This window comes from Etheostoma spectabile, chromosome 19, assembly GCF_008692095.1.
Source record: "Etheostoma spectabile isolate EspeVRDwgs_2016 chromosome 19, UIUC_Espe_1.0, whole genome shotgun sequence".
NCBI lineage: Eukaryota > Metazoa > Chordata > Actinopteri > Perciformes > Percidae > Etheostoma > Etheostoma spectabile.
In genome coordinates this window covers 10459757-10479616 of record NC_045751.1, presented here as the reverse complement: position 1 = coordinate 10479616, position 19860 = coordinate 10459757, and the positions used below count along the sequence as shown (strand labels likewise).

The following is a 19860-nucleotide window of genomic DNA, read 5'->3' as shown; positions in this document are numbered from 1 at the left end:
ACACACACACACACACACACACCATTGTATTGACAGAAATAATGGTAAAGGAAAAAAGTGGAGGAGTAAGAGAACAGTAAAATAAAAAAGTGAAAATGTGTTTGTTTTTTTTGTGTTGTGCGCCGTCTTACGATCAAAGAAACAGGAAATTGTTGGTCTGTTGACTCCAAACGTGGTCGTGACGGACTTGTCATCGTTCTTGTCCTCGATACTGCTCTGTGGGAGGAAGAGGAGGAGTAGGAGGAAGATGTAGATCACATTCAGAAAGAAAGGAGCAGGCAACTCTGAACTGATGCTGCTATAAAATCTTCATGAAACATAGCAGGGCCTTCAAAAAAATAAAAAATAAAAAAAATGTATCTTAAAAGCCTTAATATCCACTACATGTCCAAAGGTTTGTGGACACCCATGCACACATACAGTATGTTTGTGTACAGAGCACCCAGACCTCAACCCCCATCCAAGCCCTTTGGGATGAACTGGAACCAGAAAGACCTTATCACTCAACATCAGCCTAGCTTTACAAGCACACCAAAATTCCACTATTATTCCAAATATGACAATATTCGGAATTTGATACAGGTCATGTAAACAGCATTTTCTGTTTTTTCCGAATATAGCATTTTCCGATTGAGACATGTGGGATATTCCTGTATTATTCGGGTTTTAGAGGCATTCTTTGGACAAAACATTTGGAGTTTTTGTCTCAATCGAGGGATTTACCGCAGTTTAGGCCCAGTTTACGGCCTCTTGCCGGTTTAGGGCTAATGATCAGCTCTGTGCGTTGCTATGGTTGCTGTTCCCAAACAGTTTGCAAGGCTGCAGACCCGATAAGAAGGAGAAATACTGGGCGCCTGGGTAGCTCACCTGGCAAAGCGCGCGCCCATATGTAGAGGCTCATTCCTTGACCTGCGGCCCTTTGCTGCATGTCATTCCCCCTCTCTCTCCTATATTATGTCGTCAGTTGTCCTATACAAATAAAGGCCTAAAATGCCCAAAAAAAATCTTAAAAGAAAGAGAAAAAAAGGAGACTTGGATATCAACATATACTGTATCCACGCCGACCTTTTCAAGAAGCTGGTTGAAGGAACCAAAGAAGGACGCTGGTCCACCACCTCTGGGAAACTTTGAAGAAAAAAAGTCGTACTTTGCACAGCTACATAGAAAACGGGAATATTAGTGAAATATTATCTTTCATTAGCCATGTAAACAGCTTAGTTGGAATATCGTCTTTAACCGGAATATTATTTTCGCATGTAAACATAGTCAGTGTTGGCTCTCATTGATGCTCTTTTGGTTGAAAGGATGAAAAACGGCTGCTGCAACATCTGGTAGAAAGTCTTCCCAGAAGTGTACAGCAGATTAATGCCCATGGTTTTGGAATGGGAATAACATATGGGTGGAATGTTCATGTGTCCGCATACTTTTTGCCACGATTGTTTATCTTAAATACCATCAATAGACATCTTATTTCATCACTATATAATGATGAAAGAAAACGTCTCTCTATCTGTCTGTCTCTCTCACCAGAGAACACTCCAGAGCAAAGATGGCGGCGGGTCCCGTCTTCTCCAGCGGCTCCATGCGATACCTCCACCTGCGCCTCCTGAAGCTGTCCGTCTTCCTCGGCTTCAAGTGGAACCTCCAGCCGAACAGCGAGGCGTACTCCCAGCCCTCCCTGTCCGCCTCGTCTGGCCGCTGCTGTGAACACACACACACACACACACACACACACACACACACACACACACACACACACACACACACACACACACACACACACACACACACACACACACACACACACACACACACACACACACACACACAGTGTTTCAGCTTCTCGTTTGCTCATTTGTGCAACTACACTGCCATCTAGTGTCTGGAAGAGGAAATGTCTGCTGCTCACAGATAATGAAAAAAAGCTCATAATCAAAAAAGATTATTGATCCAGGTTGATTTCTGTAAACTAAGTTCAAAAAAGCTTTACTAAAGAATAAAGAGTTTTATCTTCGCTTTTTGTAAGTGTTATACAAATGATGTCTATAGCAATATATATATGTTTTTATTAACAGAATAAATCTGGTCTAGAAGTCAAACATTTTAACTTCCCACTTGCCCTTTTTCTACATGATATTCTTCCTTTTGTAATGTTTTGACTCACATGTCTTTTTTGTCTTAATTGTTATTTTATTTCATTCTCACTTGTATAATGGTTCCTAATTCACATATCTTATTAATTCTCATTGGTCGGTTGACCTAAATAATTTGGATTGTTATTACTTCTTAATGGTTTTACCTCATGTAGTATCGATGTGTCTGTTTTCAAATGTGTTTCCTCATGCATAATGTTTTATCATTTCACATTTATTTGAGGCTGCAACTTTCGTGGTAGCTCACGCTCAAGCAAAGAGTAAAGATTTAAAAACCGATTTAGACTTTTTCACATACTCTATTTCAGTGGAATGATTGTGATCTCTAATTCTTTATTTATTTAACGTGTCAAAGCGTCTTTGATTCGATTCCAGCTGGTGACCTTTGTTGCATGTTGTACCTCTCTCTCTCTCTCTCTCTCTCTCTCTCTCTCTCTCTCTCTACCTTTCGGAGAGCATCCATCCTCTGCTGGTCTCGCCGTCTCATTCGCGTCCATCGTCGTCTTCGGTTGGTGTGGTACATCTTCTCTGCCGGCACCCACGACTTGGGACGGCGATCCGGAGGGATGGTGAGGCCGTACTCCCAGCCTGGACACACGGGTGGAGAGAAAAGATGATTTTACTAACGTAAAATTACTAATGCAAGAATCTGAAAGTACTTAATCACTTATAATCAACAAAATGTAGCAATATTTGATTTTACATGACATCATTAGATGGTTAAGGCAGATGTATAAACTGCTTGGGGTTTTAACTTTATTATATAAATATATAGTCTCAGGGTGCTGAACTTGGGGTGAAACCCTCTATGCATGGTGAGGGGTTTTCTATTTTTTTGGATATGACCCCTCAGACAAATCAGGCAGAATCAATGTCATTGAGTAAAAACTACAATAATTCCCTCTACAATGTTATAAAGTAGGAGTCTAAATTAGCAGAAGTACATCCAAATTGTACAATATTTGAGTAAATGTACTTAGTTTTTTTTCATCAATGGAACACAAACAGAATGGGACTTGTTATTGCTGTGTAAATAATTCAGCTTTTGTTGTGTTTTGTGTGTGTGTGTGTGTGTGTGTGTGTGTGTGTGTGTGTGTGTGTGCACCTTGATCATCCACAGCCCTGTTGAGATCTTCGCTCCACTCCACCTCCTCCCACACCCAGCCTGCAGGACACTCCACCTCGTCCTTTGGCACCGCCTTCTCCCCATTCTGACAACACATTGAATTTTTCTTTACTATTTTTTCAGTGTCTTTATTTTGATTTCTTTTTACTTTCAGTGCAGTCAATTTCCCTCTGTTTTTGTACTGGAATATTTTTGGACGTATATACTTTCATTCTGGGAATTGTTGGTATATGTGGTGATGGTTAATTGGCTAACCTTTTGTGTTTATGAATTGTTTGCAACACACACCAACAACCAACGGCACACACACACACACACACACACACACACACACACACACACACAGATGTGTGAAGCCGTGAAATGTTTAGACGCACCACGTCAGTGTACCCCTCCGGCATGCCGATCCACTGTCCGCCCGGCAACCTCATCTGGTTTTCGAAGACTTCCTCTGTGTAGGTCATGTGGCCGGCGTCCACGTCATACAGCATTCTGAAAGAGAAGTAACTCTTTTCTAACTGAAAAAGATAACAGCGCCAAAAACAAAGATAACCAAGACAAAATACCCAGAAAAAAAGCAATCATGGAGACATGAGGTTCATTGGTTAAATAATTTAAATAAAGTGCCTCCATCTTCAGCTCTTATGTTCAAAGATGGAGCCAGTGTGTACCACTATAGATTTGTCAGTATCTGGTGGAAACATATGAATTTTAGTGGATAAGTTTCCACCCAAAGAGTGCAATCATGTCAAATTCAAGGAGGCATAAAAAGTACTTCTGGAGAAAAAAAAAACTACTCAAATCAGCAAGACACACGCACAGACACACACACACGCTCACACGCACGCACACACATACTTACGTCTTCTCGGGGCTGATGTACCAGTCTCCAGCCCAGGTCCAGCCGGGAGAGGGCTTGAAGCTCTCTTTGGGCAGTTTAATTCTTCCAGTGACATCACTGAACTTGGGGTAGGTCAGACCTGTAGTTCCCCAGCTGCCCACCAGGGCGAGTCGTGTCTGGTTTTCATACTGCAGAGAGAGAGAGAGAGAGAGAGAGAGAGAGAGAGAGAGAGAGAGACTTAAAGCCCCTATGTGAAGACGTTTTATGAGAGTTAGTGGCAGCCCCAGAGTGTATATGAAGTACATTCTGACCCTGACTCTCGGATCTTCACACCCAGCAGCAGCAGTGTGCATCTTACCGTCTCAGCAAAGACAGACAGTTTCCCTTCGGCGTATTGGTTGAAGTGTTTGACATCAGCAGCCAATCCAAACCAGACTTTGACCCTCAGCTGCCCAGGAAGTTTGGCCTCTCCGCCGCTTCCCTGTGGGTTCTTCACAACACATCACGGTCAGTCAAACTTTATTTCAGAAGGTAATATGTGTGTGTGTGTGACAGCGTGTACCTTGAGGAAGACAGTCTGCAGCTGTCCGCAGTGTTTCCCACAGTGCTGCTGGGAGAAGATCACAGTGTGTGCGGGGATGCGGTGGTACGCCACCCTGCGGTCGCCCTGCAGCATCCAGATCACTATGTCTGGGAGACTGTTCTGAGGCTGGGCCAGACAAAGAGAGAGAATTTGTATTTTATCTGACTTTTCATTCTTTCTCTCTTTGTCACATACCATACAGGAGGACTGAAGCTACCATTATTATAAATAAATAAATGGCTCAATGAATACATTAATGAAAAAATTAAGAAGAAAAGGCAGAACTAAAAGCTTCATTTATCAATAAGTAAAGTTAATTTGAAAAGCAATGGAAACGGAAATAAAAAAATGACTAAAACCATTACTTATTTTTGTACTGCACTTTGTACTATTTTTGTAATTTATTTTCATATTGAATTATTTCAAAATGTATTATTTTCTGTTTGAAATGATTTGTTTTTATTTACTAATTACTGTATTTCTTCACAAAACAAAAAATGCAAAATAGGAAATTTGTCAAATAAATAAATACATTTTATTGATTTACTTTAATATTTTTGTAAAATTTGTATTTTCATATTAACATGCTCATTTTTTTACATTTATTTCTTTATTTATGATAATTGAAAACGTTGTCCTCCACAGTTGACAGCCTCAGACATATTAATACCCCGGCTTCTCTCTCACACACAACACTTAAATGAATAATAATACATATTTATTACACTCCTATTCTTACATACACTTTACAAATCAGAAACGTAAAAGCAAATTGTGCAAATAGATCAAGATATTTTTAAAGAATAACATAGTTGCTTATTTTTAAGTATTTTATGCAAATGTCAAAAGATATACAAGATCTGCACAATTCAGTAAAACTTTATTATCATGACAACATGAGTATATGCAAAGGATGTTAAAAACATCATCTCAAAAAGTTGATTAAGGTCTGCAGAATTTGTTTGGCAAAATCTTTCTTTTTGTGGAGATAATATCTCTCTTTCATGACTACTTGAATGTCTTACTTTTCATGGGAAAGTTGACATCACCATGGTGCACGGCTACTTCTCCAGCTCAGCTAACGTAAACACCTCTAATTCTTTACTAGAACATAATAACGCGCTCACCTCCTCGGCCATTGTCCTCAGTCTGGCGGCCCAGTCCTCTGCCTGCTCCATCACTGTGGAAAGCTCGGTGGCAGGGCCGTGCTTCAGAGCCTGCGCAGCCTCAACGATCTGCTGCAGGTGGAGAGTACGGACGTGCCTCAGCGAGCGGTCCAGAGGGGTCGCACACTGCCACTGGTCGAGAGAGGGCAGCTCTTCACTGGGCAAAGAGAGACAGAGACAAAACACAGAAATGCTTTGTATGTGAACAGAAGTGCTTTTTGCCATCAGCTGGAAGTCTGAAATCATCGGAACATAACCAATTGGCAAAAAGTACAATATTTGTCTCTGAAATGTAGTCAAAGTAGAAGGGTAAAGTAGCATGAAATGGAAATACTCAAGTAAATGGACGTAGTTACATTCCACCAGCGCATAAAAACTTTTTTTTAAAGATTATATTTTTGGGGTTTTCCCTTTATTATAGTGGGTAGACATGAAAGGGGGAGAGAGATGGGGGATGACACACAGCAAAGGGCCGCATGTGGGATCCGAACCCGGGCCACTGCAGGACTCAGCCAACATGGGGCAGACGCTCTTACTGGGTGAGCTCGAGGCCGGCCCTAGGGCATAAAAACTCGACAGTGACATTACACGGTGTTTACCTGCAGTCTGTGATGACCTGATCCAACAGCTCGACCACTCGGAGCTCCACGTCCTCCAGATCAGTGCCTGCCTTCACCTCCAGCTGCACCCTCTGCAGGTTCGCCTCCTGAACACACACACATACACACACACACACACACACACACACGCACACGCACACACGCACACACACGCACACGCACGCACACGCACACGCACACACATGCACGCACACGCACACGCACACGCACACGCACACGCACACGCACACGCACACACACACCATTGTATTGACAGAAAAGATGGTAAAGGTAAATGTTGTCATTTTGCTAAAGAAATTCTGATTTTCAAATTACACATTGTCCATGTCTACAACTCAAACATGTCCAAAGAAAGACAGACGTGCAGAGCGAGATACAGCACACACCAGTCTCTCTATGGCGGCCAGCAGCATGTTGAGAGCCTCGATCCTCGGTTTGATATCTTCCCACTCTGAGGACAGAACCACCACTGGTTTAATGTTCCCCCACGGGATGTAGTAGTAGTGGCAACCTGGAACGCACACACAAGAACACACAAGCACACAGATGATACACTCATGATTAACATGAATGAAATCACCCAATCATCACAAACATATACTACGGGGGGTACTGCAGTGACAAAACGTAACTACAGCTTTAGTAAAATAAAAATAAAAAATAGATGCTTTTCCAGCTAAAATAAAAAAAAGATATTCTAAACCAGTGGGTACCACACTTGTGTCTTCCCTTTTGGAAGCTATTGGAAAGAAAAACCTTTAATACAAACAATATTTAATTCATTGCTTTTTTATAGTTTTACTGCACATGTACACCACTTTGCTGCAAACGTATATTATTATTTAATATATTTATTTTATTTTATCTAAAACACATTTAAATTACTTACCCAAACAACTAATTGCACATTTACACAGGTGTGTCTGAAATTATGGCACATATATAGACATTTTGGTGCTTTGCTACCGATTAAAATGTCTGTAGATTTCACCTTGACTACACTGTTCCATTTACAACCTGACCTTTGACCTACCGTCAAACACAGCCCTGCTGAACTGAGTGGTGGAGGCCAGAGGGAGGCAGGTGTAGTCAAACTTGTTGCCGTAGTTACCGATGCTGACCTCGAACTGGATGGCGTCGTCGACGTCCTGGAGAAGCGTGGCCGAGTAAAACGCCACGAAGAGAGAGAACTTCCTCTTCCTGAGAAACTTCTGTTAGACGGAGGAAAAGATTGATAAAGAGTGAGAGATCAAACATGTCTTTGTCTCGTTTAAGTGTTTATAACCTTCTTCCCTCTCACCTCCACCACCAGAAGGTCATCTGACGGTATGTCTCCAGTTTTCGGCTCCGGCTTGTCCGCCAGTTTTGTAGTTACTTCCAGTAAAACTCGACCTCGGTAGGCCACGCCCTCCCCCTGACACACAGAAGAGAATACATCTTTAAAAAGGAGCATTATTCATTAAAATGTCAATATATTAACACCACAAAGACATTAGTGTAATTACCAAAAAAACAATACAATTACTGAGAGGCCTGTAACAGCCCATACTTTGAAAGCGCTCAACTTCACCACACCATGGACTGTATGGGTTGGAGCTGCTGCAGTACTGGGCTGATCACATGTCACAACACTTGCAATATGCACTTGTATTGCACAATAAATCATAAAAAAAAATTAAAAAATTGCGGTGATTGGATCAAAAAAAGGATTGAATTTAGGAATCGTTTGACTGGAGAAGTTTTAAGACTTTGGTTAAAAAGGTACTGAGTACTGATACCTATTCCAAGTAGACGTGTGAAATAAACACATTAAAAGGTCAAATCAAGTCAAATCAGCAAGCCAAAATAAAGTTCAGGGTGGTATTATTTTATTATTTTATATCGACTGTGTTTAAAAAAAACAAATGTCACGTTACTTTCCCAAGGTTCAGTGCTTCGTGTGGGTCGTTGAAGGCGCTGAACTCTCTGGGGCTGCCGTACAGGTTCACAAAACAGGGGCCGAACGTTGGCAGGAAACCAAGACTGTCGTCAACTGCAATGACACAAAACGGCCGATAGATTTACGGCAGATTGTGGAAACCATGAAAATGAAGAAATGACTGATTGGTTGATGAAATGATGTACATTTGACACATAAAGGATTCAGAGAGTTTCATTAAAATCAAGCCAAGATGGAAACAGTTAAGAGTTCAAAAGAATAAGAAAATATACATCACAAAAATAATGTGAAACAGTTGAACTGTTTCAAACAATATCAAAGTGGTGTAGAGAGGATGGAGGACGTACTGCCAGAGTGGAAGTTCCGTGGAGTCAAGTCATCTGAATGCGTAGAGAGGAAGGATGGTTCAGAATCACAGACAGATGTTCAGAGTCAGACAGAGAAGAAACCTGACGTCTCTGAACGTCACTTACACCAAAACAGATGCACTGGACCACTACCAAAGAAAACGCTCAACAGTCAACGCAAAATCATTAAGCTTGTTTCAAGAAAAAACTCAAAACAAGACGATAATGACAAAAATTGACTTCACTTGTAGTGAAATGAAGTTACTTGGTGTATGGTGGCTTTAAGGTGCTATATGCTGATGATTCGTCATTATTCACGTGATATTTTTTTAAACAAAGACAAAGAACAAATGTCACTTGTTTTCATCTGGGACAAGGGTAAGACAACTGTGAGGACCACACACGCAGGCAATGTTATTGTTCAGCACAAAAACATTACCAGGTTACTCTTCATGCATGTCACTGGAAGGAAAAAAACACCCATGCTTTGTTATGATTACAAATCACGGCTCCATCAGGTGGTTTAAGACTTGAGATTGATAGAATCAAACCCATACTGGACTCTTAAATCAGAAAGTCACAATGTGTTTATCAGAAGTCGCTTAAAGTTTGTATTTATGTTGGTGGAAACTGATGATAAACCTTTTCTATTCTCCATACCACACCAGGCCATTCCGGTGCCCTGAGCATTCTGGTCTGAACTGAGTCAAACTGGTCAACACATAAGAGCAACATACTCCAGTTAGTTGGAGAATCCAGAAAAGGACCAGAAAATCTGAGCATCTCAAGGGAGGAAAACAAACTATAGACTAAACCAAACCAGAAGTAGAAGCACTTCGGTGCAGCCAAAGCCATCCAATTCCAGTCTTAACAAGTCCAAACCAAACTGGCAGGGTGCAGTCCAGTTCAGACCAGTTTTGACTGGTTACTTACCATCTATCTCGCCACCGGGCGCGGAGATCTTAGACATACAGAGGTGGGTGGTGCCGATGACATCATTGTGGCTGGCTCTGTCCCTGAGATTAGAGAGTGAGAATGCTGTCAACATAATGTTGTAAATGTAAACAAACACAGGCTATAAAAATCAAGCTATAGCCCACAGCTTATCAAAGTTGTCTTTTTAGTCTGATGAGTTTGATAAAATCAAAAAATATAAGTAGTATAACATTTAGGATTCACCAGTCAAGAATTCTGATCCTCATCTTCTCACACATGGAGGGAAACTGGAAGGCAAAAAGAAAGAATATACTGTATGGTGTTTACCTGTCTTGGTATAGTTTGGTAAGTTTTCATAATGGACATGTGGTTTGCTATGTTTGTTGTGTGTGGGTGTGTGTGTGTGTGTGTGTGTGTGTGTGTGTGTGTGTGTGTGTGTGTGTCTTACCCTAATAGGCATGACCAGACTCTGGTTCCATTGTGGATTGGCATTCTTCTCCAGAATCTTTGTGCAGACCTGAAAAAAGAAAGAAAATACAATATACATTAAATATTTAGGTTCTGTATTTAATGTTGGGTTAGAAATAAATTGCTCGGTTCAAATGACGCACAGTTTTGCCAGCAAAGTGGATCTCCACCAGAGGATCCACCAGGTTCTTCCTGTTGCTGTCAAACCCAAGAATCTGCCTCATCCCATCCATGAAGGCATCGTCCACTGCAGACACAAAACAGGAAGAAATTAGAGATCCTTGAGCTCTAACTTCAAACTAGAGCTGCATAACTGCAGTAAATTGGTTAGTTGTCAACAATTATATTAATTGGAAACAATTTTGATAAAGGATTAATTGGTTTGAGTTAAGAAAAAAAATGTCTCTGATTTCAGCTTCTTAAAATGTGAATATTTTCTAGTTTCTTCACTCATCTACTGAGGACATTATCTTGGACTTTGGGGAACAGTCATTGACATCTTTCACCATTTTCTGACATTGTATAGACCAAACAACTAATTGAATCGACAGATGAAAATAATGGTTAGTTGCAGCCCTGATAAACACACTCCAGAGACTAACTCTGCGGCAGGTCTTCAGCTCTGAAGATCCTCAGGGTGAAAGTTGCTCCTCTCAGAGACAGACCAGCCGGTCTCAGCAGGTTTCCTTCTATGTCTTCTTTGTCCTCCACACACTCGCGTTTATCAGCCTGGGAGATACACAGATACAAATACTTACATTAGTTCATAAACAAATACACACCTGCATTTATTAAAAGCAAGACACAAACATGTAATATACAATCAAGAACATTTCGGTAAGAAATACTACTGATTACTGGTTTTATTGAACTGTTCTTTTTTTTATTATGTTAATGCTATGCTATGTTACTATGCTAATAATCTACACAGTTGTAAATAAAGTATCTAAAAATAAGGTCCACATTACCAAATAACAAGCAAATGCTCTGTCTGTACATGCATAGTATAATATTCTACTATAACATAATGATGATGAAATAATGCAGAATGAGTACTTTTACTTTTGATACTTAACGTACATTTAAATTTTTTAATTCAGGTCTTTTTTGACTGTGGAATTTCTAATTTAACATACTTCTCCAACCACTAAAGCAGAAGATAATGCCAAAACATTTAAGGGACTGAAAACTGCAACCATTAAAAATATTAAAACGTTGCTATTCTTATATCTTAAAAATTAGTAAGACCGAAAACACACTAAAGTTGTGTGTGACACCAGAGGAACGGCCATGTTGTCACTAGGCTAAAATTGAGGTCTAAACTGTGTTTCAGCCTCAATTTTACTTGGGTTCGAATGCTATCATGAGAATGCTAGCAGGCTAACATTTCTATGTTGCAGTAGCATAAAAACTACATTTGAATATGCTAACATTTAGCTTGTACTATTAAACACCCAAGGCAACGTGTTAACATTGCGCTTAGGGTAACACTACCATGCTTGTTGGTCATTAGAATACTGGCGTTTATTTTAAAGTTCAGCTAAGTCAGTTAGGTTCAGAGTTATACAGTTTTCTAATGCAAGGAACAAATATCATCATCATAATGCTGTTTTGCTAATCGTCTCTTATCCATCCAGACTCACCGGTGGCTCGTCTCCAGCCGCCAAAACCAGCAGGCTGACCTTAAGGTAACCTTTGACCCCGGCGGAGAGGTCATCGGGGTCACACAGCAGCAGCCATTTCCTCAAGAAGCAGTGTCCTAAAGGGAAGGGGGCGGGCACAAACTCCAGCTAACCAATAGCATACTAGAACCAACAACTTCAAAACAAGAACTAGTCACCAAATCACCAAAAAACGAAAACGTCCACATAAACGTAGACTCACTGTGCTCATTGTAGACGGTGCCCACATCCAACTGTAAAAAATAGGAAAACATGTTAGATGATTTTGCTTTTTATTTCACTCTTTTCTGGATGAATGTGCCAGAAATCATGGCCACAGATGAAACACACCTTTCCCTTTTACGCAAATTTTTGTACTCCACTACATCTCAGAGGTTAATATTTTATTTTTACAGCTTAAGTTACTTTTCAGATGACAGTTTTTCATCCGCTTACCTGTCCAATGAAGATCATGGCTGCATTTGCCAGTATTTTTATAGTGTAGTAGTGCTTTCACTAAAGAACGGTATCTGAATACTTTGTCCACCACTGTCCAGCATTAAATATTGAATATCTTTTATCAGTTGGAACAGACAAGCGCATTAAAATGACAGTTTACCTTGAATTCACCAATCACAGCATCAGTTCTGAGTGAGCGAGAGTCACACACCTGTCAGGCAGATAGAGAGAGTTTGCATTTTATCAAGGGCAACAAAACAGGAAAATCCAAGAACAAAATGTAGGTTAAATTAAGTCGACTCACAGTGATGAAGATGGGTTCATCAAACAAGTCTGATGGCGTCTCGAAGAAGTTCAAGAAGAAAGTCTGCCGAGAGGAAAGCAGTTTGACAGTTTCAGATAGGAACTGTATTCTGGCAAATTCTTTAAAACTTTTGTATTTCTTGTTTACCTCATCAAAGATCGGGTTGTTGCCCTTTCTGATGCGGGTCCTCTTGGTCTGCCCGGCTACCGTTACCTTGACAACAGGCTTGATGTTGATGCCCGGCAACTGTCGGCCCTCGATGATCCGCACACGAACCTGGACAGGAAGACATATGAGCAGTGACTTTCAGCAAATAAAGTGTGTACAATTTAAAACTGACAACTAATCTATAGCTACCAGTAATTTTAATTAAAAAAAACATTCATTATTTGCCAGAGTCATAATAAACTGGCCAGTTAACAATGTGTTCAAAGGCCAACGTACTATGCGTATGTCTAAAAAAAGATGTTAGATCCTGGAAATAAAATCTCATAAATCACTACCAATCAATGAAAAACTTCATTTTGGCGTGAAGGACAAGCGTTATGTTTGGAGGACACCAGGCACCGCTCATCACCTGGCCAGTACCATCCCTACAGTGAAGCATGGTGGCGGCAGCATCGTGCTCTGGGGAGACATCCTGGAAGAGAACCTGCTCCAGAGCGGTCTTGACTTCAGACTGGGGCCACGGTTCTTCTTTCAATTAGGACAACAACCCTGAGCACACAGCCGATGTCAAAGGAGTGGCGTCAGGACAACTATGTGAACAACCTAGTGTGGCCCAGGCTTGACTCCCTTTGAACATCTCTGGAGGGACCTGAACATGGCTGTGCACTGACGCTCCCCATCCAACCTGATGGAGCTCGAGAGGTTCTTTAAAGAGGAATGGGCAAAACTGGCCAAAGATAGGTGTGCCAAGCTTGTGACTTCATATACCAAAAGACTTGAGGCTGTTATTGCTGCCAAAGGTGCCACAATAACTTACTGAGCAAAGGCTGTGAATACTTATCTACATATTATATTTTTGTTTTGTTTTGCTACCTTTCATTATTTGTCCAATATAAACTTGTTTTGTCCATTTATAATAAAGCCAACTGCAAAAACAAATTAACTGGGAAACGAACATTGCAAAAGAAAAACTTCTTGTAGGACAAATGGCCTCTGTGTTTCTAAAATTCAGACTATTTCAAGGCTTCCTAGATACCTGTAAGTCCTGTGGTTTGTTGGGCAGCGGTTTGGGCTGACTGCTGGCTCCTCTCCTCCGTTTCCTCAGCCCTCCATGGGTGTTGTAGGATGGGGGCGAGCGTTTAGGTGTCTGAGCGTCAGGGGACTCCTGGCCCGAGGGCCCCTGAGGGCCGACGATGACCATGGAGCGTCCGTCGTCGGGACCCTGGTCCTCTGTCGTCTCCAGCATCATCATGCTCTCTGTGTCCTCCTCGCCCAAAGTGTCCAGAGAAATCACTACATTGATAGAAGTAAAATTTACTACAGCTAACAAAAATGAGACACTAATATCACACTTTTACATTCTAATTTTGATCAAAGTGTTTTTCCAGGGAGGACTGCAGGACTGATTAAATGGATTTAAAATGACAAATTATATTACTTGTGACAGTGTCCAGCTCCACATTGGGGTTGTTATAGGGCAAAGTCTCCGCGTGGGGAGTAGGCTGAAACATCGGAGCCGCTCCTGCAGGAGGTATGTAGGAAACCTGCAGGGTCAGCGTGGCCTAGTGGAGTCAGAAAATCATATTTATAGAGTGTTATCGGTGCTGGTACAAAGTGTAGGCAAGAAACATGATGTTAACATGAAGTTTTAGTTTCCAAAAAGCGTGAAAGAAAACAAAGATAAGGATCTTATGTGCAGGTGTGTGAAGTCATCCCTAAACAACTCTCCAGATTACGGAGTTCAGTGGAAAACCTTGGTTTTATTTGTTGTTATACTATAGTTTTATTCTGCAAAATTATCTGTTTCTGTTAATTATTTTACTCTCAACTGAATGTGTGGTTGTGATCATTCTTGCACATTTTGTGTTACAAGTTCGTAACCTTAAAATTAATAATTTATAATGCACAATTTGCGCACCCAAATGCTGCATGGTTAGAGTTATAGCACCTTTTGTATTCCATATCATGCACTGCTGTATCAAGAATGACTGCAAAAGACCCTCCAAAGCAATGGCACTTTCACTCTGCAAAAGAACAACAGCTTGAAAAGAAAGTGTTATAAGTGATATAATCCACCTTTCTTGTTTTTGAGTATGAGAGGATGAGCCTATCAGTGCAAATAGAGAAACATTGTGAAACCATGTCTTTTGTTGTATTATATAAAATAATTTTAATGGGATGGAAGGTTTGAAACTGTATAAAAACAAATGAGGATTCATGGAGCTTAAGTTGTGTTGCAGCAGCAGAGCGCTGGAGGGTGTGTGGACCAGTAAAAGGTGCAGTTTCCTTTCACAGGAAAAAGCAACTCAAGTAATAAGCTGTAATGTTTCTGTAAACAAAGATATCGGGCGCTGCGTGTGTGCAGCAGCAACATCTTCTGATTCTTTTTAACAGGTTTATAATTTTACTGCTGTAAATGTTTTTAGGTGATCGTTGTTGGTCATGTTTTTCCTGTTAAAAATACGCTTAAAGGGCCACTGGTTAGCTCAACTGGTAGAGGAGAGTTTACTTCTCCTCGCAGCGGCCCGCTCTCTCTCGGCTTTCCAGTCTAAGCTGTCCAATACAAATAAAGGCCTAAAAATGCCCCCCCACCCAAAAAAAGAAGAAATGGTTGGATCCACTCTGACACTTAGAGGAAGACTTTGTTTTGGGTTGAGGAAATGAGGATGGGAAACAGAACGCTGTTTCATCTGCAGAAGATGACTATTAGGTGTGGCCTGTGTGTGCATGCATGTGCGTACGTGTGTGTGCGTACGTGTGTGCGTAAGTGTGTGTGCGTGTGTGTGTGTGTGTGTGTGACATGAATCAGATCCACTCTGACACTTAGAGGAAGACTTTGTTTTGGGTTCAGGAAATAAGGATGGGAAACAGAACGCTGTTTCATCTGCAGAAGATGACTATTAGGCGTGGCCCACCAAGGTGTGTGTGTGTGTGTGTGTGTACGTGTTGTGTACGTGTGTGTGCTAGTGTACGCGTGTGTGTGTGTGTGTGCGTGTGTGTGTGTGTGTGTGTACGTGTGTGTATGTGTGTGTAGCTTGTAATTCCATCTATGTGAAGACCAATTTTAGTTTTAGATTTGTGATACAATGAGATGACATTTTTTTTAAGTCTATAGTTCTGACTTATAAAGTTCCTAGTTTCAGATCCAAGAAACTCAAGAGTGATTTACAAATTGTCATTGGTTCAATGTGATACAATGCGATTGTGAATTACTCGGTCTGTGCGTGCGTGCACATATGTTTGTGTGTGTATGTGCACTCACCCCTGTGTTGTTTCTCTTGGTGTCCAGCAGGGAGACGGTGAAGGTGGCGGCCAGGTTGGGAGAGTTGAGCACGTCTCTGAGAGCCAGCCGGGTTTCCCCCAGAAACCTGAACAGACACAAAAGTATTGCATTTGGTTCACAAGTACTTGGACACCTGTATCTCATTTTAGTAAATCATCGATATTGATATAGTCTTTTTCGTGTAACAAAGCTTGTAAGGATGTGCCAGCCACCCCACATAACAGAAACATCACTAACAAGGGTTTAATACTAGGGCTTATTCTACCACATATCGCATTGAGGGAATGCCAAAAATGATAACGTGTTTGACGCTATAACTTTGACAGAGATGATTCAGGTTAGTGATGTTATTTTCAAGATGGCAATCAAGCGTGCAAACACAATTTATGAAATTACCATTACCTAATACACAAACAAACAGTTATTAAATGTATGCTTCAGCTGCAAACATGCAGTGATATCAAACTTCTGGTAAAACAAAGGAAAGCCTAGAGGTCATGCTGTGGTCTGAATGTACCATGAGAGGCGGATGAATGGATCACTAAATCAATCAACAGTGAAAGGGTGGAAATATGAGTGAATAGGTACTATACGACCACAATGAGAGGATGACCCGACTCTTTCATGCCTGCCCCTCCGCCTCTGAAGGAACTCTGATATGGTTGACATTTTGACAAAGCAAAACGATCCAAAAATAACCATGGGGACGTTTTCATAAAACAAACAAGTCTGGATCACTGACCACACCCCTGTCTGTGGCCTGAGTTTGGTCGGATTCTTCCAGCATGTCTCAGTCTCACAATGCCACAGTTCTTATCTCAATTCCTGTACTCTGAGCTATGGGAAAGATTTATCACACTTCTAAACTTATATATGATAAACAATGAATAAGTGCCATTATGGAAAGAAAAATGTGTGAAAATGTATTGTATGTAAAAGCAGGGCTGGGCGATATGGAGAAATTAAAAAAAATCACAGTATTTTGCCCAAATACTGGTAGGTTAAAAAAAATGACATCAAGGGATGCATGAGAAACATGATCATCTCTAATCTAAGAAACAGTCCTTGATTCGGAACAGAAAATATTACCATCAAAAGGAAGATTTCAGTGTTAAAAAATTATTTTGTGTCAATGATTTTTGCTGAAAGAAAAGAGATCTTTGCAAGTAATTCCTGTATTTTTAATGCAACACTGCCAATGGATAGCAAACACTCACATGGCATGGCACACACGCACACACACACATTTACACAGCATGTGTACCTGTTTCTGCCCATCTTCTCATGGTCTTTGACGACACAGTGTAGCTCTGCTCCAGAATCCAGAGGAATCCCCTTCAGATCCCATTCAAAACCCTGATAGAGAGAGCGGAAACAACATGAAAGCAAGCATTAACATGGTATCTTGTGAGAAGAAATCTTGGGGGGGGGGGGGGGGCAAGGTTGAGGCTGTGGGTGTTGCCTTGACGAACTGCCACTTTGCTGGTATGAAAGCCATGATGTCTCTCTCTCATGGGTGGGCCAAATTCTCTGGGCGGGCAAAGCAGAGAAAAGGGAGGCAACCTTGCTCCTTATGACCTCATAAGGAGCAAAATTCCAGATCTGCCCATTTGAGCTTTCATTTTCTCGAAAGGCGGAGCAGGAGACCCAGGGCTCTGTTTACACTTGTCTCCATATCTAGCCACTGGGAGACCATAGGCAGGCTCATAAAGTGAAAATGTCATGCCATGGGACCTTTAAGGCCGCACATGGCAGTTATGATTTTCCAAACCGCTCTGTGAGAGGGTTGGGAGAGTTAATGTCCCAAAATCTGAATCAGTTTTCCTAGCCAAGTAAATGTGAACACCTACAGGGACTTTGATTTAAGCTCTTTTTTTGTTCTCAAAGGACATGCACAGAAATGCACATCATTTATACTGTTTCAACATAAGGCTAAAACCAAGGAAAACAAAGCAAATCCTGGAATTTGTTGTAGGCAACGTGGGGGGGGGGGGGGGGGGGGGGTGAACCTTTGGCATCTTACTTAGTGGAGTAATGAAGTTCATCTCTGTTACTGCTCTACTTTATGATTATAAGCCTCCTCTTTCAGCTTTAATATGAGTAGCCTACTGTCCACCAACAGCAACAATAGCAGATTCAATGTTTTCGGTATTTTACTAACTGTTAGCTAGTTGTCCAAAAAAGCAAATAATATATTTGTAGTTGTTTAGCTACGTAACGTAATTTACCTCGTTCCAAACAGGGTTAGGGTTGTTCTTGATGATCTTTGTCTTCTTCTTAGACCCTGAATTAAACGGAGAAACAGTTACATTAAGAGTTATGAAGCAAAAAAGAAAGTTCCTAACACTGCTAACTGTGATGTAGGCCTACTTAGTCTCGACTCACACTGTTATGTTAGCTTAATCTTAGCAAACTGTTCGACAGCTAGCTAACGCTAGCTAACTAGCCAGCAGGTTATTTAGCGTAGCTAGCATCTCTTAACACCTCGTTTTGTTTGCTACATAGCATGTTAGCAAAGATGCTAATAAGGTGTTCAATTAATATTTAGGCTAATGGTAATATGGTGAATGCATGAGTTTGTGTTTGCGTGTGTGTGTGTGTGCGTGTGTGTGTGTGCGTGCGCCTACCACAGGGATGTATTAAGAGTACGGCCTGTCTCCCTGTTATCTTTCTATGGCTTCCTGTAACATTTTTTTCTGAACTCTGATTTCTTGTCTGTTGGCCTTGACAAGAAGTGGGGACACAAACACACACACACACACGCACTCACACCACACACAGGAACGTGATGTGAATTATCACATTAGGGGACAACTATCATAATTTCCTTTTGGTAGCCTATTAATCAAAACTAGGAACAGAAGAGAGATTGAGATGTTCTTTCCAGATGAAAGGAAATAGAAACAATGACTATTGTCTGGTTTTAGAAGCGACTCATTCATTTCCAGAGAATTACCACTGGACAACAACCAGGAATAGAAGAACAAGTCTACAGCCATCAACATGACAACATTCTTAATACCAGTGCTAACTTGCTGATGCTTAGCAGGTAGACTACAGTATAAAGTTTACCATGTTCATTATCTGAATGTTGCATGTTATAGCGTGCTAGAATTTTGTTATTAGCCCTAAATACAGTATAGTACAGCTGAGGCATGGGAATATCAAAACTTTTGCAGGTAGTTGGTCATAAACCAAAATATTTAATTAAAAAAAAGCATTTGACCTGATGATGGTACTAGATATCAAGTTAAGGGATCAACAAAGATTGTCTTTAAATTATTTAATGACAATCCATCCAATAGTTGTGGAAACATATGACTCAAAACCACAAATGTGAACCTAGTTCAGGCTTTAAGGATTGGTTACCAAAGTCATGATATTAGTTCAACAAAATGTGGACATCCGTGGTTGTCGGGGGGGTCCACACTGAAAAATGTCAACAAATTTTAAATGGATTGCCATGACATTTTGAGGATGAGGTTTTTCTGAGTTTGGTGATCCCCCTGACCTTTCTTTAAGCACCACCAGCAAGTCAAATGTTTCACTTATCCACTGCATGTATTGTTAATGTTCACACACCCAAATTATTTTTCTCCATACACACACAGAGAATCGTTGTTTGCTTTCCTGTTTTCCACACAGTTGCAAGAACACACACACACACACACACGTACAATCTTTCACAAAATACAATACGTAGGTGCACCTCCGTTCTTGGAAGATGTCTTTTAAAAAACTCCACCCTTCCACAGAGAGGTCATGAGAGTATGTAGTATGTGTGTGTGTGGGTGTGCGTGTGTGTG

The 19860-nt window shown here is 40.9% G+C and overlaps 1 protein-coding gene across 13 annotated transcripts in view; it reads right to left on the bottom strand.

Moving 5' to 3' along the window:
* The window catches only part of dysf (dysferlin, limb girdle muscular dystrophy 2B (autosomal recessive)), an 84423-nt gene that overhangs the window by 55786 nt on the left and 8777 nt on the right, over positions 1-19860 (bottom strand). For 6 of the 13 annotated variants that reach the window (XM_032499361.1, XM_032499363.1, XM_032499367.1 and 3 more), the window contains exons 2-31: positions 18283-18338; positions 17319-17410; positions 16034-16139; positions 14210-14333; positions 13808-14064; positions 12751-12879; positions 12604-12666; positions 12460-12510; positions 12064-12094; positions 11823-11938; positions 10782-10908; positions 10323-10426; positions 10160-10228; positions 9955-9998; positions 9709-9791; positions 8776-8808; positions 8406-8521; positions 7790-7903; positions 7523-7700; positions 6876-7000; positions 6469-6575; positions 5831-6026; positions 4683-4829; positions 4479-4610; positions 4142-4308; positions 3657-3771; positions 3259-3364; positions 2599-2741; positions 1528-1701; positions 132-216 (exon numbers count right to left, since the gene is read on the bottom strand). In XM_032499361.1, coding sequence (XP_032355252.1) covers positions 132-216; positions 1528-1701; positions 2599-2741; positions 3259-3364; positions 3657-3771; positions 4142-4308; positions 4479-4610; positions 4683-4829; positions 5831-6026; positions 6469-6575; positions 6876-7000; positions 7523-7700; positions 7790-7903; positions 8406-8521; positions 8776-8808; positions 9709-9791; positions 9955-9998; positions 10160-10228; positions 10323-10426; positions 10782-10908; positions 11823-11938; positions 12064-12094; positions 12460-12510; positions 12604-12666; positions 12751-12879; positions 13808-14064; positions 14210-14333; positions 16034-16139; positions 17319-17410; positions 18283-18338 — 3390 coding nt within the window. Of the gene's footprint in view, positions 1-131; positions 217-1527; positions 1702-2598; positions 2742-3258; positions 3365-3656; positions 3772-4141; positions 4309-4478; positions 4611-4682; positions 4830-5830; positions 6027-6468; positions 6576-6875; positions 7001-7522; positions 7701-7789; positions 7904-8405; positions 8522-8775; positions 8809-9708; positions 9792-9954; positions 9999-10159; positions 10229-10322; positions 10427-10781; positions 10909-11822; positions 11939-12063; positions 12095-12459; positions 12511-12603; positions 12667-12750; positions 12880-13807; positions 14065-14209; positions 14334-16033; positions 16140-17318; positions 17411-18282; positions 18339-18439; positions 18599-19860 lie in introns of those variants that run through there. The other 7 variants (XM_032499365.1, XM_032499371.1, XM_032499374.1 and 4 more) reach the window with 3 other exon arrangements.